General features: G+C 43.9%; 1 protein-coding gene across 6 annotated transcripts in view; it reads right to left on the reverse strand.

The window, feature by feature from the left end:
- CUNH8orf88 (chromosome unknown C8orf88 homolog) overlaps positions 1–25832 on the reverse strand; it is a 114482-nt gene that overhangs the window by 64957 nt on the left and 23693 nt on the right. For all 6 annotated transcript variants that reach the window (XM_077493002.1, XM_077493003.1, XM_077493001.1 and 3 more), the window contains exons 3-6: positions 24410–24508; positions 19590–19663; positions 10396–10492; positions 8972–9118 (exon numbers count right to left, since the gene is read on the reverse strand). In XM_077493002.1, the coding sequence (XP_077349128.1) occupies positions 8972–9118; positions 10396–10492; positions 19590–19663; positions 24410–24508 (417 nt within the window). The remainder of the gene's footprint in view (positions 1–8971; positions 9119–10395; positions 10493–19589; positions 19664–24409; positions 24509–25832) is intronic.

Here is a 25832-nt window from a genome sequence, read left to right on the forward strand (position 1 = left end):
ACAACGTGTTCAGGCTTCCAGAAAATGGCCGTCAGTGTCCTGAATAGGAAATCACTCTGAAAATGGCCACTGAAGCCCAGCAAGCCATGCTGCCCTGCCCACACCTAAAATGGCAGTCGACCATGCCATGAGGTGAAAAATACACAGCGCTGCCCAAGACCACAGCAGACCCTCACAGGCAGCTCCAGATAAAAAAACAGGACCCAGGACCACCGCTATCCAGCCAGCCCCCCCCCCCCCCCCCCCAAATCCAGGTGAGAGCCTTCAGATCCCCTGTATGGGTACACACACACAGCTCAGCAGTCACATGCAGCATCCCCCTTGGAGGAGGGAGGGAAGATAGGGACAGGGGAGAAGAGAGTGGGTAAGGGGGGCCTACTCCTAGACCTACTCCTGATCAGTACAGGGAAGGCTACTAGCCTCGGCATACTGTGACACAGACATCAGTAGCCCAGTCATATGTATGCCCCGGAGCATAAAAGCTCTCTGACCACCTCTGGAGCTGAGGTATGTCGTGGCCTGCAGAGCCCTAGCTGCGACCTGCACACACTCAATGGTCGGACTGGGGAGACTACAAGGATAAGGGTATCCAGCCTGTCACCCTGCCGGCTGTTGATAGAAGATCACAGGAACACTCATCTTACAGCAACGTCTCCCAACAGTGTGAAAAACTTAATTGAATGCATAGTTACACAGAAATTTTCCTCTACCCAACCTGGCCTTTTGCACCAAAGGGGTTCATCAATCATTCATTGCAGTGTACCTTGTAGTGGAGTCCCACATACACTCCGATTTGTAATAGTGGAAGAATGAATTCCTTCCAGCAAAGCACAAATGGAGCAGGTATATGCAAGATTGTTTCTACTAATAAGATATAGGAAAGCCTGGTCACAAACATATTGGCTCCTCAATAGCAATACATAAAAGAATAGCGCCCACTTGAAAAAGGTCTGTTACATACCCAGGATGGGTAGGGGGTCAGCTCCTGACCAGTGTCCTTGAGTTAGAATATAAACATTACCTCTTTGTCCACCCAAAATGCTTTAAGTACTTTTTAACTTAAGTTAGAGCTTTCACAGGGTACAGATTCTAATTTAAAGCTGACTGTCAAAAAGCAAAACAACTCTGGTGGGTAAAGCCAGCAGACCAAAGAATGTCCCCATTATACTTAAATGGCATTCTAATGAGGTTTTTGGGCCTCATTTTTCAAAGGGCTCCAAAATGTTAGTAGAACCATGTAAATTAAGGTTGTTTATTTAATTTTTTTTTTATTATTCAAGCTAAATTATTGATGAGTTGCACAATACATATTGGTATGTGCAAACCCTCATGGAGGTAGAAGTCCCATTAACAGAGAGCTTTATCCTACAAGGTACGAATCATGCATCAAGTAAGACCTAAGGAAACCAATAAAGATAGAGAAGTATACATAAATTAAGTGCATCGCTGCTTTAACAAACTTGATCTATTTTAGGTGTAAATAGGTCTTATTGGAGAAATAGTATTTACACATATATAATGTTTATGTTGACAGCAGCGCTGCACTTCATTTATGCATATTTAATATGTTCTGTCAAGTAGCCAAGTTTTATATTTATTGCACTATAATTAGTTGCGGCACATCAATTTTAGGGATCTATTAAATATAGATTAGTGAAACATCAATGACAGGCTCAGAAATGGCATGCAATGCCAAGCTGCTGATAAAGCAAACAGAATTTTGGCATGCATTAAAAAAAAAAAAAAAAAAAAAGGGATCAACTCCAGAGATTAAACGAGAATTCTCTTGCGCTACAAGACTCTGGTCTGGCCGCACCTAGAGTATGCTGTCCAGTTCTGGGCACCAGTCCTCAGGAAGGATGTACTGGAAATGGAGAGTATAAAGAAAGGCAACTAAACTAAAGGGTCTGGAGGATATTAGTCATGGAGGAAAGGTTGCGAGCACTGAACTCTCTGGTAAGGAGACACAAGAGGGGGTACAATTTCAATTTATAAATACCATACTGGCGACCTCACAATAGGGATAAGACTTTTTTGTGGAAGGGAGTTTAACAAGACACGTGGCCACTCACTAAAATTAGAAGAAAAAAAAAAAAGGATTAACCTTAAATTATGTAGAGGGTTCTTTTATTGTAAGAGCAGCAAGGATGCAGGCGGTGGTCTCAGTGGGGAGCATCGATAGTTTTAAAAAAGCTATTAAAAACACCTGAACAACCACAACATACAGGGATATACTATGTAATGCTGACATATAAACACACACACATACTAGGTTGGACTTGATGGACATTGTCTTTTTTCAACCTATGCAACTTCTACTATGCAAGTGTTTGCACTAGGGGAACACTCAGCAGTTTTAATACCAGAAAGTTGAGGTAACAGGCATCCAAAAGGACCAGACAAAAGCAAATTCCAGGGGGTTGTCCCATATGGGGTAAACAAGTTAGATAGTAAATAACTTAACTAGATCAAGCCATTTTTCAACAGGTGGAATGGAGTTTGCTAGCCAACACATTGCCATAGTATTGAAAATAAATAGTCGTTCTGACATTGCAATGACTGTATACTGGGGTTTTACCAGTGAACATTAGAAACAGCTTCAGATCTAGGGGAACTGGACAACCCATTTGATCATGAATGAACTCAGTGGAGCCAGCTGTATGTCTGGGCAGTTCCAATATCCGGGGAGTAGAATGGGCAAAATGTAACTATTCTTAGGTGTTAGCTCTGAGTGGGTAACTTCCTGAGACGGGGAGAGAGCAGCTTTGGAGCCTCCAGGGCTTCTTCCTACTCTACTGGATCCAACAAGGAAATGTCTGCTTCCCGTACTTGTATAAATTGACATTAAATAAAGTGGTCACTGGTCAATCACAGCCAGTGATCCAATGGAGGAGAGAGCGGGGGCAGAGCTGAGCCACACTGAACAGACACACAGAGCAGTGGTCCGCTATGGGGGCACCCTGCAGGAGGGAGGCAGGAGCGCCGGTGCAACAACACAGAGCAGGCAAGTATAAATAGGTTTGTGATAAAAAAAAAAATATTATTAAAAAAAAAAAAAAAAAAAAAAAAAATATTATATATATATATATATATATATATATATATATATATATATATATATATATATATATATATATATATATATATATATATATATATATATACACACATATACATATACACACGTCTTTAAAATCCCTTTAACACTTTGGGCAGTAATGGGGTATTATAAATATCACCAATATGCTAGTTTTGAGGTCCTTTATGCAGCAGAGGGAGAAGTGACTTCATATAGTGATGTTTTACTATTCCTGAATGAGTGGGTAGGCCTTCTAATGTGGTCATCTAGTGGCTCAGTAAAATGTTCATACAGTAGAGGATAGGGGGCAGCACAGATGTGTGTCAGGCTGGAAAGGAAGTGGAAAGAGATAAGGATTTTATGGTGAGTACAAAAAAAATCCTCTGTAGTCCACTGACTGACAGCTTCTTATACCATCGGGTTGTTACGCCACCTTCAGGAGAGGACTAGGCAGAACATGTTAAAATGTTATAACTAGAACTTTAGTTCTGCCCAAGGGGCAGTCCCTTAGGTAACAACCCCCCAGCCTGCTCCTGCAGCCTCAGTACGTCATAAGGTACTGTGTCAGTCGGTGAACTACAGAGAAAAAAGGATTTTACAGCGAGTACAAAAAAATAAAAACACTATTTTCATACATTCATCATTCCTTTCTTATACCATCGGGACAATTGCAATTACACAGCCGCCTGCAAAACTTTGCGGCCAAAACAGGCATCAGCCGGTGCACCGACATCTACCTTGTAGAATTTTGTAAAGGTGTGAACAGAAGACCAAGTTGCTGCTTTACACACTTGAGCGACAGACACTTGATGTCCGAAGGCCCAAGATGTTCCAATTGCCCTGGTGGAGTGGGCCGTAACTGGAAAGGGGGGCATAGGCATAGGCCTGTACTACAATCTGTCTGAGCCACCTGGAAATGGTGGCTGACGAGACCACCATGCTTTTTTTTCCCCAGACCAGCCACCGAAAAAATGAGTCTGATTTCTGAAAGGGAGCCATAGCAGACAAATACCTCCTTGATTGACATATGCCACCATGGTGGCATTGTCTGACTGGATCCTGATCGGACACCCTCAAAGTCTTATCGACCATGTGGAGAGGCATTGCCTGAGCGACTCCTCTGACCAGAGGCCCTGGGTCGACTGAACTCATTACTCTACCCCAGCTGGTTAAGCTGGTGTCCGTTGTGATCACTGTCCAATGTAGGAGGTAGGAACGACTTTCCGGACCGAAGTGCTGGGGACCTCAGCCACCAGAGCAGGGAGTCCCTGACTAACTGGCTCACCTGAATCTGCTGATCCAGGGATAATGGAGATTTGTCCCATTTTGTCAAGATCTCCTTCTGAAAGACTCTGGTGTGAAACTGGGCATACAGTACTGCTTCGAAGGAGGCCACCATGAGTCCCAGGACTTGCAGAAGCGCAGCGATGACCTGCGGTTCAGTTTTACCATGGCTCTGAGAGTCTGCAGCTTGTCTGAAGGGAGAAACACTTCCATGGAGTCCAGCAGTAGGCCTAGGTACTCCAAGCGCTGAGTCGGTACAATCACGGACTTTCTTAGGTTCAACAACCACCCAAATTCCTACAGGGTCTGCATCACCACATCCTCCTCCAATTCTGAGGCAGAAGATACTTTCAGGAGGAGATAGTCTAGGTAACCTACGATCACAATCCAGCGTTGTCACAGCAATGCCAAAACAAGAGCCAATACCTTGGTAAACACTCGGGGGGGGGCTGATGCCAAATCAAAATGGGGAGAGCCACAAACTGTTAGTGGGCTTCCCCAACTGCAAATCGCAGAAATTTGATGCCGAAGGTATATGGGTACGTGCAGGTACATATCCTGGATGTCCAAAGACGCCAGGGAGTCCCCTTGATGGAGTGCAGAGACTACTGAGCGAACCAATTCCATTCTGAACCTCTGTACTTTTACAAAGTAATTGAGGGCTTTTAGGTCCAAGATTGGACGTACCCCTTCCTTCTTGGGGACTACAGATTGGAGTAGAACCCCTGGAATCATTCCGGAACAGGTACCATTACCCCGCAACTCAGCAGGTCCCTTACTGCCCCCATTAGGGCCTCCTGGCGAGCTGGAGGGGAAGAATCTGTTTGGCGGCCAAGAGAGGAACTCCATCTTGTAGGCCAGGGATATGCAATTAGTGGACCTCCAGCTGTTGCAAAACTACAAGTCCCATCATGCCTCTGCCTCTAGGTGTCATGCTTGTGGCTGTCAGTCTTGCTATGCCTCATGGGACTTGTAGTTCTGGAACAGCTGGAGGTCCACTAATTACATATCCCTGTTGTAGGTGGAGGAAATCAGATTGCAGACCCATTGGTCGGACAGCCAAGAGGCCCACCGGGCAGTAGACTCACGAAAGCTACCCATCCGAGTTACGGGCATGGGCAAACCTTCATGCGTTACCACTTTTGCTCACAGGCTTGTGGTTGCAGGGACGTTTTTTTCCTCCAGGTGGTTGTCCTGTCGAGCTGTAGACGTTTAGCCGTAGCCCCGGGCAGACAAAAAAAAAAAGTTGTTTGAGCGAAAAATGAGGGCCCTTGCCGACGGCGTGGCTCCTTAGCCTTCCTGGCCTGTGGGAGTAGTGTACCCTTACCACCTTTGGCATTTTTAATAATGTCATCCAATGAGGCTCCAAAGAGCTGCTCGCCAAGGGTGAATCTGTCAGGGCTTTTTTTTTTTTTTAGATGCCTGGTCAGCCGACCAGCATTTTAGCCAAGTCAGGCGCCTCAGCACCACTGCTGACACTGAAGCCCTGAATAACAGAGTGAGAGTATCCAGGGCTGCGTCACAAACGTACTTAAGGCCTTGCACTAACTGGTCTGCTAGTTCCACGCAGACAGGAGAAGCCTGTTGCTCCCCCAATTTGTGGAGCAAAAGTTTTGCCCACTCAGCAAGCGTCTGCGACACAAGTGCAGATGCCAGTACTGGTCGCATTACTGACCCCACAACCGTAAACAAGGAACGAGCCACTGCCTCGGCCTTCCTGTCCGTGGGATCCTTAAAGGCAGAAGTCCCCTCTACCAGGATTGTGGTTACTTTAATCTGGCTACTGGGGTGTCCACGACCGGAGGAGCCGGACATTTTTTGAGAAGGCTTTCCTCAAAGGGTTATCGCACAGCCATGTATTTGGGGGACAGAAGGTCCGTTGGGGTCGACCCCATTCCTTGTATATGAACTTATCGAAACAAGTCAGATACGGAAACACCTTAGGTGTACGGGCTGGCTTCGAAAAAGGGACCATTACATCAGCAGAGGGATCTGCTGGCTCCTGAATTTTCAGGGTATCACGCACAGCTGTGATAAGCACTCCAACAAGCGATTTGTCGCTCACGGACCCGGACGGGGAATTATCCTCACTGTTCTGGTCAGCGTCATCTGAAAACAGCAGGGGTCACCGCCTCAGCGGTGCCCTAGCCTGCATCAGAGCTCTCCCCGGTGGACCGGCCATTTTTTACCACCTTTGCGCCCACACACCACCTCCATCTTGGCAACAAACGTATTAAAGTGGTTGTAAACCCTTACAACACACTTTGACCTACAGGTAAGCCTAGATTAAGGCTTACCTGTAGGTTTAAGAAATATCTCCTAAACCTACACGGTTTAGGAGATATTTGCCGAAAGACAGGCACCGCTGTCTACGGCGCATGCGTCATAGACAGTGACGCGTAGGCGCACCGAGCGTGGCATCCATCAATGGTGATGTGCCGCGCGTGTGGCAGCTCCCATGCGCGGGAGTGGCGTCACGTGGCTTCGCCAAATGACAGCGGCGGAGCGGCGAGACCCACCGAGGAGATGGATGCGCCGGACTACAGGGGACATTGGTGACTTCGCTGGCTCCTGTGTCAGGTAAGTGACACATAATGGGCTACTATGCGATGCATAGTAGTCCATTACGCTTTACCTTTGCAGGGAATGAAAGGAAGTAAACCCATCAGGGTTTACTTCCTCTTTAAGAACCCCTGACAAAGCGTCCAGAGGCACTGCACTGTCTGCAGGTGAGCCGGTTGCAATTGCCTGGATTTAGGGGGAAGAAACTCTGCGCCGTCCAGCTAGGTGTGCCTGTGTCAGCGCCCAGATGCTTGAGACAAAACTGCATTGTGCTAAGCTCCACTGTACAGCGCTGAAGCAGGAAAACGTGTTCAGGCTTTAATAAAATGACCGCTGAGTGTCCAGTATAAAGGACATAATCACCGGGAAAATGGCCGCCGGACTACAGTAAAATGAAGTCAGCGCATGCTGCTCCCTGGTCACACCACAAATGGCCGCTGAACACTATGCCATGAGGGACAGTGAAAAAACAGGCAGAGAAATGGTGGTAAACAGCACTACAGTGATCAGCAGACAGCCTCCAGACACCCAGGGGAGAGACCTACAGACATCCAGGGGACAGCTACCCAGAGCAGTCCCCACGCCAGGTGAGAGCCCCCTGGGGAGCCCTTGTCTGTCACATACACCGCTCAGCAGCCCATGCAGCATCCCCCACGGGGGGGGGGGGGGGGTTAGATGGGGAGAGAAGAGAGGGAGGTGAGGGACCCTTGAAATCGACCTCCCAGGGAATGCTCAGCCCCACTGAGGCAGGGAGAGCTGTACGTACCAGTCCTGAAGAGCTAGGGGACATTCAATTCACACACCCAGTCTCCGATCAGTATGGGGTGGCTGCTTGCCCAGCACACTGACGCAGACATCAGTCGTGGCCGACCCAAAAAAAAAGAAAGAAAGAAAAAAAAAAAAAACCCTGAGGCTGCAGGAGCAGGCTGGGGGGTTGTTACCCAAGGGACTGCCCCTTGGGCGGAACTAGAAAGTTCTAGTTTTGTTATAACATTTTAACATGTTCTGCCTAGTCCTCTCCTGAAGGTGGCGTAACAACCCGATGGTATAAGAAAGGAGCTGTGTGAACATAAGAGAACTATCAAACCATTCCTGCAGATTCAGGACTTTGGATAGAGTGATATAGTAGTCCGATTCATGCAATGAAGCCATTGCCTATACCAAATCTGCCAATAATTGCATAGAAATGGGGCCAGATATGGATTTGAAGGCTTTCAGCATTTAAACAAACCAGGATTCTATCACCCATATAAGAATGGTTGCATAGGAGGTTTTAAAAAAAACATCTTATGTTGAAAATTGAGGTCGTTACTTATAATCTTGTGGTGTGCTGGCTTCCTATTTATTCAGGCTTTGACTTCTGGCATCTCCACCACCTAGTCCTAGTTACTTGGACTTGGGGTAAGTACAGTATGGACTTCTATTGATCACTCACCAATCCTTGGATCAAATTCACAATGCAATATTGCATGCAATATTTGGATTTTGCAACTTGTTTTATCCAAAAGGTCACATGCAAGAATGAAAATATCAATCACCATCTTTATGTGGCACTTACCTGATTAAAAACAGGCAGTAAATACATCAGCATCTGTGGAACTCCTCATTGTTAAAGAGGGTTTTCAAATTCTGATAACGACCCCCCCCCCCCCCCCAACACTCTGGGCTTTATCCTCATCAAAAACGGGGACAAGCTTTCTCAGGAGGTTGTCTGTTGAGGGCATGTGGCCTGGTATGGTTTTGGGGGAAAGCCTCATGCCATTTTTTTGGCATTGCATCCACCTCGAAAATTCATGCTAGACCTGAAGGGCCTGTTATGGATTGTGGAGGATCTCGCGTGCATTTTTTTTTTTTTTTTTTTTTTTTTTTTTTTTAATTAGTGTCCCGGCTCATGTGTTTACATTCACCTGTCAGCGGTAAAATAAAAAATTGTGGCAAGTACTGCAAAATAAGGCATGTAGTATTTAATGCAAGTTTTAGTGACTTGCCTGTTCGAAACAAAATCCTGCACAAGTTATTTTAAACAAAGATTTATGCAGTACTAACCTCTTAGTGAATTGAGCCCCCTGTCATATAGGAGAGAGGGGAGTTCGTCACATGCCCTTTCATACCCAGAATTATGTGGTATGTCACACTGCTTTGCTGGGCAAGTGGAGTGGCACGAGTGATCAGTACTGTGGTCAATATGAGGATCTGAAAGGGAAGGCACAGGTGAAATCATGTTCTAAGATTTTTCTTTTAATTAAAAGAATTGTGAAAAGATCATGTTACATTAAGAAAAAAAGGACATAATTTTTCTAAAATCTAAGAAAGCGTAGAGTGCAATTCTGTAGACATGCCAATTCTCAAGCGATTTTAACCAGTTTTGGATCACAAAAAAACCCATCAGATTGACCAAGGCAACCCATCAACAATTTCAGTTGTTTCACTATTTTGACGCACTGTTAGTGGTAGGTTCTTTTATCCAAACTGTTTATTCGTTTTTGATATTAGACCTCATGCTGAAAGTTGGGATGGTCAGTGCCTTCCATCCCCTCCAAAACCAGGACTTATGCCCCATACACGATCGAAATTCGACCAGCAAAAGACCGATGAGAGCTTTTGGTCGGAAAATGCAACCGTGTGTATGCTCCATCAGACTTTTGCTGGCTGAATTCCCACCAGCAAAAGATTGAGAGCAGGTTTTCAATTTTTCGGACGGAAAAAGTTTTGATCGTAAATTCCGACACATGCTCGGAAGCATTGAACTTAATTTTCTCGGCTCGTCAGTTTTTGTACGTCACTGCATTCTTGTTGGTCGAAAGTTCCGAACTTGTGACAGTGTGTATGCAAGCCAAGCTTGAGCGGAATTCTGTCAGAAAAACCATCCAAGATTTTTCCGATGGAAAATCCACTCGTGTGTACACGGCATAAGAGTGTGTACTGATAATACATTTGCTTTGGCTTCATGTTTAGCAAAATACATCAGCTCATTTGCCTCCATCCTTCTCTTTTGCATTTAAAACAGAAGCATTTAGAAGTTGAACAAAGCACCACCGGAACTTGGTTTAAAGAGAATCTGTCACAAGAAATTGTTGAAGCCTCTGAAAACCATTGTATTAGATCTGGATCAACAGCCTAGACTACAGCTTATGTTTAAAATCGAAGTATGGCCTATTTCCTGTGACCCAGAGTCAGCTTATAGCCATCAACTGATGCCATAGGGCTGCTCCAGAGTCTGGAAGGATCCATCCAGTAGTCTGAAGGACTGATCGTGCCTGCTCTCAGTGTGCAGGCAGCTGTGCCCATCCCCTCTCCTGCCCATTACTCCAATGAGCGCTGGAGGGACAGAGCAGAGTGTTGACTGACAATCATTGCTTCCCACTCCAAGCAGACAGAACTGAGCAGTCACATGATTGTTCAGTTCCGTTTTAGAGCAAGCAAAAAAAATTAAAAATAAACTTTTTATACATAACATATTGGTCAATTACCTTGTTTGATGTTTGCTGGAGTCTTTTGTGGAGTTCTAGGGGATTTGGGAATCACAGGATCCTTCACTATACCATTCAGCTGGCCAATAGAGCACCACTAGAACAGAAAAGACATGGATTGAATCAAAAGGGACCTTTACACGTGTGCACTTTTGCGGTTAAAAGCAATAAAACCACCCCAATAAAAAGACATAAGATTCTAGCAGAACTGAAGCGCTATGAGGCCGACGTTATAGCTCTACAGGAGACTCATATCTCCCTCGCATCAAACATTAGATTATATTCCAATAACTACCCGGTCTGGTTCTATAGTGATACTATTTCAGCCAGAATTAGAGGGGTAGCGATAGGGTTCTCCAAAAGAATAAGGTTTCAGTTAAAGGAAAAAATGTGTGATGCAGAGGGAAGATATTTGTTCCTAAAGGGTACATTAGAGGAATTGGAGTGTACTTTAGTAAATATTTATGCTCCTAATAGTAACCCAATTAGTTTCTTAAATAAGATATTATATAAACTTATGGACTTTAAAGCAGGTTATGTAATTATGATGGGAGATTTGAACTTCGGCCTCAACCCGGAAGTAGATAGTTCTTCGGAGGTTAAAAAGATGAGAAGCTCAGCACACAAAAATATAGTTTCAAAGCTATATAACAACCAATTAGTGGATGTATGGAGAGCAAAGAATCCGCTGTCACGTGATTATTCCTTTTATTCATCAGTCCATGGGACGTATTCACGCATAGACTACATATTCTTAGACCATAGGCTACTGGAATATGTGATGGATTCAGGGATAGAAGTGATGACTCTTTCAGACCACGCCCCGGTAAAACTATCCCTAAACATCTCAAGGATAGGGAGGAACTTCTCTGGATGGTGGCTGAATGAAGAGCTACTGCTTAGGGAGGAGGATAGGATAAAAATTGCGAGTGAGATCGATCAATATTTTACATTTAATGATACTGAGGGAATTAAAAGAAACACGTTGTGGGATGCACATAAGGCCTATATAAGGGGAATACTGATATCTTTACAAGCTAAAAAGAAAAGAACGAGAGCCGAAAAAAATCAATAAATTAATGAGAGAGATACATTGTTTAGAACAAGACCATAAAAAAAAAAAGTCTGCCCCAAAAAGACCTGGTATTTAAAAAGTTATTAACGGTAAGGATGGAGCTGAAAGACCTTTTGGACCAGGAAGCTGCGAAGGCATTTAAAGGGTTGGCCAATGAACAATATCTATGGGGAGATAAATCAAGTAAGTTTTTAGCCAGAATGTTAAAGAAAAAAGGGAAAAATTTTATTGGGGAAATTAAGAATAAAAATGGAAAAAGTGCTCTATACTACCAAAGATATAGCAGAAACTTTCAGACTATACTTTGAACAGATATTTGCAGACAGCAATAAAAAGGTCAAACACGGAGATAAAGAGCAGAAGATCAGGGAATTTCTGGGGAAAACTACTCTGACTAAAATCACCCCCACGGAAAGGGATATACTTGAAAGGCCAATTTCGGAAGATGAAATAGTTAGAGCACTATTAAAATCAGCACCAGGAAAATCCCCGGGACCAGACGGTTTCACAACATTATATTACAAAACATTCAGAGAGGCCCTTGTTCCTCAATTGTGTCGGTATATGAACGGCCTAGGAGAAGAATATAGAATAAGTAATGAAGATTTAAGGGCTACAATTACTCTAATACAGAAGGAGGGCAAAGATCCTACACAGTGTACCAGCTACAGGCCGATTTCGCTGTTAAACGCGGATACAAAGCTTTATGCTAAAATACTAGCAGAGCGAATGAAGGGGTTAATGACCTCACTGGTTCACCCAGACCAGACGGGCTTCATAGGGGGACGAGAGGGTAAAGATAACGGAATAAAGACACTCCTCCTGCTTCAAAGGATGCGACAGGGTGGAACCCCCAGTCTGCTTCTGTCGTTGGACGCACAGAAAGCCTTCGACAGAGTAGACTGGGGGTTTCTGTTTAAGACATTAGAGGAGATGGGGCTAGGATCTAAGATGTTACAGAGGATAAAGGTACTGTACGAGCACCCAAAGACATGTATAAAAGTTAATGGGTATGTGTCGGAGCCTTTTGAAATGGAGAGGGGTACAAGGCAGGGCTGTCCGCTTTCACCCCTCCTGTTTGTGCTCTCCTTAGAGCCACTCCTGGCAGCAATAAGAGAGGATCCTGGGATAGAAGGGGTGAAAGTGGAAAAAGTTGAATATAAATACTCCGCGTTTGCGGACGATATCTTAATATACCTGAATAACCCAAAGACATCGATGCCTAAATTATTTAAGCTACTTGACCAATACGGGGAGGTCTCTAATTTTAAAATAAATAGGTCAAAATCGGAGATAATGAATATTAACATGAACAAGCGAGAGGCACAAAAGGTACAACAAAATTGGAAACTACCGTGGAAGAGTGAGCTTAAGTATTTGGGGATAAAATTAGCAAAAACAGAGAGAAAAATGTACCGCTGTAATTATATCCCGTTACTGGACGAGATACAGGCAGAATGTAAAAGGTGTAGCTATAGGGCATTATCATGGCTGGGAAGAATAAATTCATTAAAGATGATAATATTTCCTAAGATCTTATACAGGTTTCAGATGCTCCCTATTTCTCTGCCCAATGTTTACTTGTCAAAATTAAAATCTATACTAATGAAATTCGTCTGGAAAAATAAAAAAGCTAGGGTGGCCCAAGCGACACTTCGACAACCAAAGAACAGGGGTGGAGTAGCAGTGCCAGATGCGCAGACTTATTATGAAGCTGTTGTAGTGTCTAGAGTGAGTGAATGGAGTATAAGAGATAATACAGAGAAAAGATGGGTGAGATTGGAACACGATTTATGTAGAACAAAATTAGATAAGGAAAATTTGGAATCCTCCATTTGAGAGAAGGGTATTTTTGGAAGGGAATAATATTACACAAAACACATTGCGGACTTGGGATAAGATATATAGGCAATTTAACGGAAAATACAATTCACCACTTATAGCATTAAAGAATAATAATTTTTTCTTACCAGGGTGTCAGGAAATAGGAGGAAATTGGGTTAGAGAGGAGGTAAAATTAAAAGATGTAATGAAAGGGGAGAGATTAGCACCATATCACGAGTTGGCACAAAAAAAAGAGATGATGATAATTGATGAGTGGAGGTACGCTCAGCTTTCAAGTTTTATTAAAAAACTCCCTGTACGGGATAGAAAAGCAGAAAAGATCTGACCCCTTTGGAACAACTATGTACATTAAAGACATCAAAGAAAATTGTTTCGAGATGGTACAGAACGTTGCTAGAGGGAGTAGAGCTGGGGGTACCTGCGTACATCAAAAAATGGGAGAGGGAATTAGGATCACAACCAGAAAACACAATAGTAAGGAAAATATTTAAATTAGTGCATGGCTCGGCGGTAGACGCTAGAACGGCGGAAATGAGCGCTAAATGTTTGATGAGATGGTATTATACCCCAGAGAGGAAAAGCAAATTTCAGCAGGATGGTGCTAGGGAATGTTGGAGAGGATGTAGAGAGGTGGGCACGATGGCACATTTGTGGTGGAGTTGTCCAAAAATAAAATCCTATTGGAACCAAATTATAGCCCACATTAAAGAGATTACAGGCAAAGAGGTGAAGGCTGACCCCTGGGTAGTGCTATTCCATGGGACAAGAATTGGGCTCAGACAATATAAGGAATCGGTGATCCCCCATTTGCTGAATACAGGTAAAAAATTAATACCGAAGAAATGGCAAGAGAAGGAAGCCCCGTCAATGTGGGAATGGGTGGATTCGGTAGAAAAGACCTATAAAATGGAATGTCTGAGAAGTAGCTGGGAAGAGCAGAATATTACCCCAATTATAGGGAAGTGGAAGAGCTGGGTAGATTTTAGGAAGAAATGGCTCATCTTAGAGGGGTTGAGGAAGCCCTAAATAGGCACAGTCAAGACACTACAAGGTACTAACTAGATAGAAATTAAAGTACGTATGGAAAAAATAGGAAAAGGTGGTCCACAGATAGGCAGGTGGGGGGGGGGGGGGGTCAGGGGAAAAGAGGATGAAGAAAATGGGAATGTGTGACAGAGAGGGATTAGAAGATTAATATGAAAAAATAGTAAGTCTGGTACTAACACTCCCAATAACAAAAAAAAAAAAAAAAAAAAAAATTACCACTATGATGTGATTGTTGGAAGGGACGCTGAGCTGAAAGCCGAGGTGGTCCCATAGCAATTAAATTGATTTACACTGAGTGGAAGGAAAAAAAAAAAAAAAAAAAAGCAATAAAACCGTATCAAAACGATTCCCCTTTAAATCCTATCCTTCACATCACTGTGCTGTGGTTTGAAAAGTCCTGCCTGCTACTTCTTTGGTGCGGTTTTCAAAGGTGCACCTTTCATTTAAGTCAATGGAAAAAGGCACCACAAAACGCATCAAGGGTGCATTTTTGGGGTCACATGGCAAAAAAGCTGATGTTAAGGTGGAACGTCAGACATTTTTTCATCTTTCCCTCTATTAAATCTCCTGCCCTTGTTTTAACATTGGATAGTAAAAATAAAATAAATATCTTATGCAGCCCACTTCCTGTTTGTCTGGCCATTAGCCTAGGCTTATGACATGCACAGTTCTTCCTCTCAGGAAGTGGGGGGAGTGAGTCATAAGAGGGCCAATGAGCGCTACAGGTGTGCCTGTAAATTCAGGAAGTAAAGAGGCAGCAGCTTCAGCTGCCCACAGTTAAAATGGCTGCAAACTCCATTGAGGGAGATTTCTGCAGCCATTTTACTGGGCAGCCGGTCGATTCTCTCTCCCCCCATGGTGGTCACGATACTTCAGCTCCTCTGCTTCCTTCCTGTGGAAGAGTCTGCCAGGCCACCCCCCCTCCTCCTTCACATACTTGGAGCCAATGTGCTCCCAGTAGTCCTGCCCAGTCTTTCCAGCTCCCCCTCTGGTGGTAGCATCTCCTGCACAAGACACTGGGGGGGGGGGGGGGGGGGGGGGAGAAGAAAAGCAAGGCATAAGTTTAGTTCCCACTGGTTGTTAAATGACATTGGTGGGTGCTGGCTACTTAATCAGTGAATAGCACTGGAACTCAATGACATTCTTAGAAAAAATAAATAAATAAAAAAGCCATTTACCTTGGATATGTTGCGATCCATTTTAACTCAATGCATTTAAAATGCATAGTATGTTTTACAGTGTGAAAACAGCCAAGCAGATTAGGAAAACCTTGCAAGCCATAAAATTAATAAGACCTAAAACCTTACTGGATCAGGTATATTCAGCATCAGTTTTATGGTAGCAGAAACACGAGTTGATTTACTAAGAGTGGAGCATACAAAAGTGGGTGCAGCTCTGCATACAAACCAATCAGCTTCCAGGTTTTTTGTCAAAGCTTCATTAACCACTTGCTTACTGGGCACTTAAACACCCCTCAGTCCCAGACCAATTTTCAGCGCTGATGCACTTTGAATGACAATTGCGGTCATACAACACTGTACCCAAATGAAATTTATCATTTTTTTTCCCACAAATAGAGCTTTCTTTTGGTGGTATTTAGTTACAGCTCGGAGTTTTATTTTTTGCTAAACAAACAAAAAAAGATGCAAAAAAAAAAAAAAATCATGTTTTAATAGTTAGTTATAAAATTTTGCAAACGGGTCATTTTTCTCCTTCATTGAAGTGCGCTGATTAGGCGGCACTGATAGGCATAGTTAAGGCGGCACCGTTGGGCACAGATAGGTACCACTGATAGATGGGACTGATGGGCACTGATAGGTGGCACTGCTGGGCAGCACTGGGGTGCAGCACCTTTGAGGCAGATTGTGGGCACTGTGGGTGGCACTGACTTTTATTCAGGATGGCACTGCAGGCGGCAGGTGGGCACTGGCAGGGGGCAGGTGGTCGCTTGTATTGCTGGCCGTGATCGGGACTGATGTCCCGATCACGGCCGCCGGTGATCGGCTTTTTTTTTTCTCCTCGCGCTGTCAGCGCGAGGAGGAATAATAGCCAATTACCGGCTCCGTTCTATCACATGATCAGCTGTCATTGGCTGACAGCTGATCACGTGATAAGGGGTCGGGATCGACCCCTTGCACGGATCGGTGATCAGGCGAGTCTCATGGACTGGCCGATCAGAGTGCGCCGCGCGCGCCCCTCAGGGGGCGTGCAGGCCGCTCGTACACGGGACGTCAATAGACGTAGTCCCGGAAAATTAGGTCCGCGCTAATGCCTTCATTTGGCAATAGCGCGGATCCCAAGTGGTTAAACAAGCCAACGTTAGAAGCAACTGGACTATACCTCCACTGTTATATTGTACAGTGTCAGTAATAGTTGTGTCTGCTTCTGCACATCCATCGTTATTGTACTTTTTATACAGCCCTTATGTTACATTATTTTTTCGTTTGAAGTTTTTCAATTGTTCAGGTGGAGCTCATGTTTTACCTGTGCCATGTTTTTTCATGGTAAGAAATATTAAAATACTTTTTATGCTACCCGGTCATACATTTATTATTGTTTTTGCTGACGAAAAACCCTGATTGTGGGGGAACTTGTTCCATTTTTCACGTTAGAAGCGACTTGGCTTCCATGCACAGCTGCACCAGATTCTGAGTGTTCCAGTTTTAGTAAAATCAACTCCACTGTCACCAATATATTGCAAATGTATTCCATAATAGTAAATCCTACATGTTATCAGCATTAGCCCATGTACAATTTATTGCTTCTGAAAATTCACCTCTTAAAATGTACTGCATGAAAACTTCAATGCAAAAATTATATACCCACTCTGGCAAGCCTACAACAAAGATTATGCCATTTCCAGAATGAGAAGGTGCTTGGGATAAGGACCACCTTTCTTTCCATTCTTTCACATGTTTATTGCTTGCAATGTGCCCGTGAGTTTGCTAGCGAATATAAGGACTTCAGCAAAGTTAATTCCCTAGTACAGGCCTCTTCCTTACACTTCATAGCCCTTTCCTCTTCCAATTAAGGATTGTGCTGGTCAAGCTCCTTCACCTCTTCCCTCCATACGCAACCTTATGTAGGAGTGGGGGGGGGGGGGTACTAGTTCAGGGGTGTCCAACCTTTTGACCTTGGGTCACATTGCAAGAAGATGAATTGTCTTGGGCCACACAAAATGTAATGACAATGATGAGCAGAAAAAGTCAGGCAGATCACAATTACCACTGATCAGCGGTCCCCAACCTCCCTGTCACTAGAGATCAGCCGCTCAGAAGTCAACCCCCTCCATGGAAAGGGTGTGTGGAATTGGTGGCATCTTGAGAGAAGGGGTGTGGGCACCCTGTTGGTTGAACTGTGGCAGTGCAGGTTGGGGACCCCCCCCAAAAAAAAAAAAGGGAAGGGCAAGCAAAGCCAAAAACTAGTGCGATATTTGACACCATTTTTTGATAAACCAATACACCAATATCTGGTTCAATGGATGGAGTAGCAATTCAATGAATTGAAGGTGTTCATATAGTTTAGTTTTCATTTTGCCCTTCGCGTGCGTCATCCTTGACAATAGTTGTCCACAAATATAGATGCTGCTGGGAGATTTTTCTTTGGGAAGATAGAACTTATAAAAAAGTCCAGTAAAGAGACCCTGTCAAATACTCACCCGCATGCGTTTGCCAAGTGTAATTTTTTTTGTAAAAACAATTTTGTGTTGGGCTGCATTTATACTCATCTGGGGTCACATGCGGCTCTTAGGCAGCAGGTTGGGCACCACTGCTATAGGGTGTTATTTGGCCGTTTTAAATCTGCTGGGGCTTCTGAAATCCTGTCCAAATGGGTGGAGCCCAGCTGTAGTCTTAGGGCTTTTTGAGGTTTAAATAAGGGAAGCTTTTACAGAAAAAAAAAAAAAACACATCCTTAAAAACACACATAATCTTGTGGGAAGATTGTGGTTGAAATGGTTTGGGGATGGGGGTCTCTAAAAAGACAAACCATATTTACAAATGCATGTTGCCAAGCAGAGAGAAGTAGTGAATGTACTGTAAGTAGCACCAATGCTAGTTGATAGGAGGGATGTACTGCAAGCTGGATTTATAGCTGGTTGGCAGAAGAGAAGTAGCATGGGTGTTGAATGAATGCAGGTTTCCAGAGAACGAGGCATGAGAGTTGGAGGGGATGGCGAGGGTGAGATTACCAAGGGAGTGATGCACAATATGTGAGCAAAGGAGGTAATAAGGCAGTTGGGGAAGTAATTAGGGGAGGGAAAGAGCAGAAACTGGAACTCAACCACAGTGACACATCTGCCCTTGCCTCCATTTTTCAGGATTCTTTGAGATAGCGTGTAATATAAATAATATATATATATATATTTTTTTTTTTTTTTAACCACTTCCATACCACGCCTATGTTGGCACTCCTCTCCTACATGGATAAAAAAAAAAAAAAAAAAAAAAAAAAAACAGAAACATCAAAACAGTAAAGAGTTAGCCCAATATTTTTGCATAACGTGAAAAGATGTTACACCTAGTAAATAGATAACCAACATGTCACGCTTTAAAATTGGGCACAGTCATGGAATGGCGCCAAACTTTGGTACGTAAAAAGCTCCATAGGCAACGCTTTTTTACAGGTTGCCAGTTTAGAGTTATAGGAGGTATAGTGATAGAAGTGTTGCGCTCCCTTTAACGCACACGGCGATACCTCATGTGTGGTTTGAATGGTGTTTACATATGTGGGCGGGACTTGCGTGTGCAATTGCTTCTGTGCATGAGCACACGGGGACAGAGGAGCTTTTTTTTTATTATCTTAATTTCTTTCTTTTTTTTTTTTATCACTTTTATTCCTATTACAAGGAATGTAAACATTCTTTGTAATAGAAATGGTGCGTGAAAGATCCTCTTTAATGGAGAGATAAGGGGTCTACAAGACACCACATCTCTCCTCCAGGCTGGAAAGCATGAGATCGCGACCGGGGCTTTGTTTATAACTGTGGCCCGGACGTCTCCAGACACCTCAATGCCCGTCATCTGCCTGCAAGAATGATCAAGCAGTGGAACTGCTGCTATGATTGTTCTTACAGTGCACAGAATCGCCGCCTCTAAAAGAGAATACCTGTAGATGCAGGCATCATTCAGGTATCCCCACTGAGGCTTGGGCTGGAAGTGGTTCAATATACATACTTAGACACTCGCACACACCAAATGCAACAAAAAAGAAAAAAAATTGAACATACCAAACTGTGGTTATTGTTTCTCTCTTTACAGCAATCCATAATTTCAGCCTGAAAATTTGCCATCAACAGGGGTGCTGCAAAAAATACATACAATTTTAGTTTCTGGGAAAATTGCTCCCACCCAGATTTGACCATGCCAATGTATTAATAAAAATAAAATCTTACTCATTTTTCTGTAAGGTACTCAAAGCCCAACTCCAGGAATCACACCCAACAAAAAAGACTGAAGATATCTTGCAACAAAAAGGAATTCCTGTGAGGCACAGCTGCCTAAAATTGAAGATGAGCACTTGCTGGGGAACCATTTCATTTTTTCTTCAAATTGCCTGGAGTTGGACTTAAAGTTTTTTCTGCTAGGATACAGGAATGTATATTCAGCAAGTTTGCCATAAATTCCCTTTGAATTCCACCGCAAAGATTTCAACAAGATTGCTTGGAATGGGATTAGAGTTTTCTTCTTTTAACAGGTTATTTATGGAGAACCACAGGCAACAATATTTATTTATATTTGTCTGGCTAAACTGCAATTCAATTACAAAACCTGAAAGACTAAAGGAGATATAGCTGAAGTCGTGACATTGTGGGCTATCCAAATGATTCTAGTTGTACTGCTCAATGTCTGACACAGTAGCAGTAGGGGTATTCTAAAGCTGGCAATAGACGTTTTGAATCCTTCAAATTTTTGCTGAACTGGCTAAGATTTGAATAATGTATGGCTAGGCTGAATGTGCTCAAAGTTGATTGATCAAATCAACTTGGGTACAGCCAGCCTGACAGATTTTACATGCAATTATTGCTAGCGACTGTTATAGCTGCTATCAATCACTGTGTTCTGCCAGTGGGGGGAGTTATGTGCAATTGCTGGCAAGATGGACCACATACAAACCTTTCTGATATCTTTAGAGCCCTGGTGACCAATCTGCAGCCCCCATGCAATACGCTGGCTCTCTGTGTGCACCTTTCAGAGCATCAGATGCGGTGCACCAATGATGGGCGAGATTACTGCCATCACTGGCATCAATGCTGGGGTTGTCACTGCCATCACTGGCACCAATGCCACGAGTAATTATTGCAATCACTGACATAACAGGGTGTTACGCTGCCACCAATGATTGATTTTATTTCAATCACTTTTTAGTGTGCATTGCAGTACAAAATACAGAAGGACTAACATGTTGGGATTTAAGTGTTACACCCAATTGTTTTGAACTGGATGCCAATCTCGACATGATGCACTTAAATGCATGAAAATAAGCGGCTACTGTGCAGCTCAATGGATGCATTATGGGCTGCACTCAAGGACCTCTACGATTTTCAAGTTGACCACCACCGCCCTAGAGGTATACCGTATGCAGATATACCAACAATATTTCCCAGTTCTGTCCAACTGTTGCAAGCTATTTCACGGAGATGTAACAAATAAGAAGATTTCTCCCCCAGCATCCAAGTAAAACAGAAATTACCTTCCCGCTTCAGTTTGTAGCCTAGTAAGGGATTATACACCCCCAGAAAATTTTAAATGTTGCTTCTTGGTATCAGATTTCAGAAGGTGTTTATTAAAAATATAACACACACACACACACACCAGAAAGCCAATTTCCTGTTCTGCTCCCATAGTATGCAGAGCTTAACGTAAATTTAGGCAACCAAATTCCAGCCCTTCTATTCTTCAGTCAATCCTAGCAAGTATAAGTCATAGTTTAATTTTGATGTAAACTAATGGAAAATTTTTAAATAGTTTGACAAGGAGGTAGAATCTGTTATGTTTTTATTGTGGTCTGTGTAGGTAGATTCACTTCCTCCAATTGCCCCGCTCACAAAATATGCGAATGATTTTCCAGTGGGGACACTTGTTCCCGTTACAACTGTTTAAGGCCCCTTGCACCTGGGTGGACCAAATGGAAAAAAAAAAAAAAAAAGACAGAAGAACTCTGGATAGCCGCACTCCGGATCAGGTAAAAGATTGTGCCTTTGTTTCCACTAAAAGACCTTCACATCATACGAGTCTCAACAGCAAAGGGAATGTAGAACAAGGAATTCTGACGCGTTTCACGCTGAATTTAGCGCTTACTCATAGTGCCCCATTTGTCAGTTTAAGGGGACCCAATCAGACTATTTGTTGCCCTCTATGACAGCCATCAGTACCTTCCACATCATGAGCGGAAAGGCTTTTCCAGACTCCAGTGCAGGGCTGAAAGCCACCCATCCAAGGCTAACTTGGTTTTAGCGTGCATATGCATGGGGTTGAACATGATCAGTAAGCCCTTATACACACGGTTGGAAATTCAGACCACAAAATTTGGCAGATTTTTTCCCCCGATTTTGTCCGAAACTGGCATGGCATACACAGTCGGACAAAGTTGTCGGAAAATCTGATAGTCTGGAACGTGATGACGTTCGTTCATTACAACAGGACTACGTTTAGCCTAGTAGCCAAATAGCTTTGCTCTCGTACTTTGATCTGAGCAATGCGTGGCACTTTGTCCGATCGGAAATCTCTAAACGATCGCAAAAAGTCTGATCGGATTTTGTTGTCGGAAAAAGTACGAGAGCCCACACAGGATCGGAATTTCTGACAATATAATCCGACCGGACCGTTTCGTCAGAATTTCCGACCGTGTGTACAAGGGCTTAGTTTGTTTAATGTGGTCAGGATGTCGAGCTGCAACAGTCTTAAATGAGATGAAGCATATGGAACTACATCGAAAAACCTAGCACACTCAGGGAACTATACCTTGGACCAAGGGGCTCATGCCAGTATGAGACCCCAGATAATCCAGGTGCGCTAGTTATAAGGTTGACTCAAGAGACTGAGAATCCATCTGAAGTGCTCTAGGACTTGCACCATCTTTAGATCATTGATCTGGAGGCCGTCCACCAGGTGTTTCCACAGGTGCAGATTGTCCAAATATCTCAGAATCTGGATCCCATACACTTTCAAATACGTGGAGACTGGCCAGACCAAAAAGGCAGAGCCACAAACTGGAAATGCTGCAAGTATAGGCAACACTGACATGCAATGGAGATGGGCATCCTTGATGTGCACCAAGGCCAGGTAGTATGCCTGATGAAGGGGCACAATTACCGACTGCAAAGATTCTATATGGAACATGCAGAAACTTGTTCAAGAGCTTTAAAACCTTTCTGGTTCCAGAACAGGGGCAGTGACCCCGAGAGAGATGATAGCAATAGATATATGTATGTATCCTCTCCATTTCTGTGGCATTGTAGGTCAGTGGCCAGACCTGAACCTAATGGCTCTCCACCATTCTGTGTCCATTTGCCCCAAGCTGGCATTGTATCACCATAACATTTCCATTTTGCAGAGCAAAGTGGGACTGGCCATAGAGAGATTACTTTGACACAGCTGGCCAGCTTAAACATGTGTTGCAATATGTGTCAACTAAAAATACCTCTAGTTTTATTGCACAGTTTGCTAGAAAGGGTATATAGCGGTGTGCAAGGGGCTCATTCAGAATTTCTAGTCTTAACATGGTCACCCCCCCTTTAGCACCTGATGGAGTCTATACACATGTACAAGCTTTTGGGATTTAAGCCCAGGAACAGTATATCTTAAGTTCTGAAAGGAACCTCTTGATCCTAGACAAAGACTGCTTTCGCGCCAAAGGTCTGACACTTCCTTAGGAGTTTTGCATGTAATTTTTCATCCCGTAATCTTTTAGTCAAATGTTTCTAATCAATTGCCAAAGAGGCGTTTGCCATACATTCTAGCTGTATCTTGCAGGGGAGCTCTGCTGACCAACAATATGGAACAGTAAGGAGATAAGTTCATGGGACATAGGGTAGCAAACAGATAAAGGGAGGGTTACATTTGTAGAGCAGAGCAATAATCTAGGCACAGCTAGGGGCAAACAACTGCAAGGAGTCCAGAGTGACAGCAGAGACTTGGGCACAGCACAAACAGATGGTAGAGCAGGCAGGAGGAAGAAGGTTGCAGCCCAGGGTTCACACAGGCAGCATATTACAGAAGGAGGATTTTGCATGACCCGACAACGCCATGCAAGTAGCACATTACAAAAGGGGAAGAAGCATCTCGGAAACACAGCAGGAAGGCAAGCCCAGGACAGATGATAAAAGGTCCTTGTTTGGCCTGGCCTCAACTCAGGTCCACTCCAGTAGCAAAGCACAGTAGGAGAAACAGGTGGAACTCAGAAGCAAATCCTGTGCAGCCTGCCACAGCTTGCAGTGCACACCAGCTGCAGGTTTAGGTGGAGCACATGAGGCATCCAGGGAGACAGCGAGACATCTTGTGCACTAGAGTGCAGCATCACAGGAGGGGTTGGGTATCCAGAAGCCACCACTGAGGAGTCACAGGGGACAAAGACCATGGTGTCCATAAGAGCTACTTTTATTTTAAGTTGGATTTCACCAAAAAATAAAAAAAGCCACAGCACAGTAATTTTGTGAATATATTTATTAAAGTGTTACTAAACCCAGGAGCTTGTAGATGTTTTCCATTCTCCCGACTGTCCTATGAGGCTGCAAAACCCCTAACCCCCTGCCTGGGCAGTGCTGATCACATGCACTCCCAGGAAACCGCACCCCCCCCCCCCCCCCCAACACACCCCACTTTCTAGCAATACCCACCAAACTGAGCATGTGCAGCTTGTCCCCAAGGATGTTTCATCAGGAAATTTGTTTGGGGACAGTGGAAGAAGGGGAGGATCAGAGGAGACAGGATCAAACAGCCTTTTTACACAATGCAAAGGATTAACCCCTTAGGTTCCAGTGAGTAAAACATGCTTTGCTGCATATACAGACTGATTTTACTGTTGTGGTTTTAGTAAAACATTACTTGCCTTTGTGAGGTAAAACACGACGAATGGGTCTTGCTGGCTGAAGAGATTTCCCTATTAATTTTCTTACTTCCATTTCACTGCTGAGTAGTTGGCCCCAACCTGCAAAGACAAGAATTACAGTCATTCAAGACAAACATTACAGCATGGTCAGTTTGGGATTATAAATACAGGCATTAAAAAAGTGGCAGTGTGTTTAGCATCCATAATAAAAGATCAAATCATATCATGTATACATTGGTATAAGAAGAACCAATATCAACTGGAATCAATACAATAATTCAAATATTGTTTAAAGTAAACCTGTATTTGATACAGGTTCATTTAATTCCCCCTGCCCCCACCTATACTTTTTTTTTAAAGACAAATTCCAACATATAACCATACAACATAGAAAACCAACACATTGTACAATATATCTATAAAACTCTTCATTAACATACACCACACTTTAGCAGACACCCTAGAGCAGGGGTACCGAATTAAAATTCACGGGGGTCCGGTCAGTAAAATGTTCTTCCCGTGGAGGTCTGAATGTCATATTGGTCATGACTCAGATCCTTCACATTACAGCCTCCCGTGCACGTCACAATTGTTTTCTATTGCCCTTGTAGATACCTGGGTTTTTCTAGGGCAGAAAAACAGATCTCTGCACAAGTGTGGACAAGCCCTTACATCAGTGCCCTCAGTCCCCCCTTCACAGCACATTCCTCCCTTTTACCACAGTCCCCCATCAGAACCCCCCCCCCCCAACCAATTACAGACTCACAGTGTCCTTTTAAAGACACCCCCCCCCCCAAATCAGACCCCCACATCACAGACCCCACATCGAGACCCCACTCCCCCCCTTCCAACCCCATATCACAGACCCCACTCCCCCCCCCCCCCCCCCAACCCCATGTTACAGACCCCACATCACAGACCCCACTCCCCCCCCCCCCCTTCCGATCCCATATCTAGGGTTAAAAATGAGTGCTCTCGCGCTAATGTTCGTGGCGACACCTCACATGTATGGTTTGAACACAGTTTTCATATGTGGGCGGGACTTTCATATGTGTTCACGTCTGCGTGCGAGCACACAGGCGCTTTAACATACGTTTTTTTATTGTTAATTTTACACTTTTTTTTTTTTTTAAAGGATCCTGGTGTCCTAGCTGAGGCGGCGGCTTTTTTTTAATGCAGAGAGTGGGAGTGATGTCACATCATGCCTGGCCTCCAATGATCATAGAGAAATCTCTATGGTCAACATCCGGGGGCCTGTGGATCCTGTCTCCAACTCACTGATCGATGTGGCGAGTCAGAAGCCAGAGGGTGGCGGGGGGGGGGGGGGGGGGGGATGTACCCTTTCGCCGCCCGCAAGAACGATCAAGCGGCGGAACAGCCGCTATGATTGTTCTTATGGTGTAGGGAATCGCTGGCCTCAGGC

This window comes from Lithobates pipiens, unplaced genomic scaffold, assembly GCF_037356315.1.
Source record: "Lithobates pipiens isolate NorthernLeopardFrog02 unplaced genomic scaffold, aLitPip1_a1.2 Scaffold_19, whole genome shotgun sequence".
Lineage (NCBI taxonomy): Eukaryota > Metazoa > Chordata > Amphibia > Anura > Ranidae > Lithobates > Lithobates pipiens.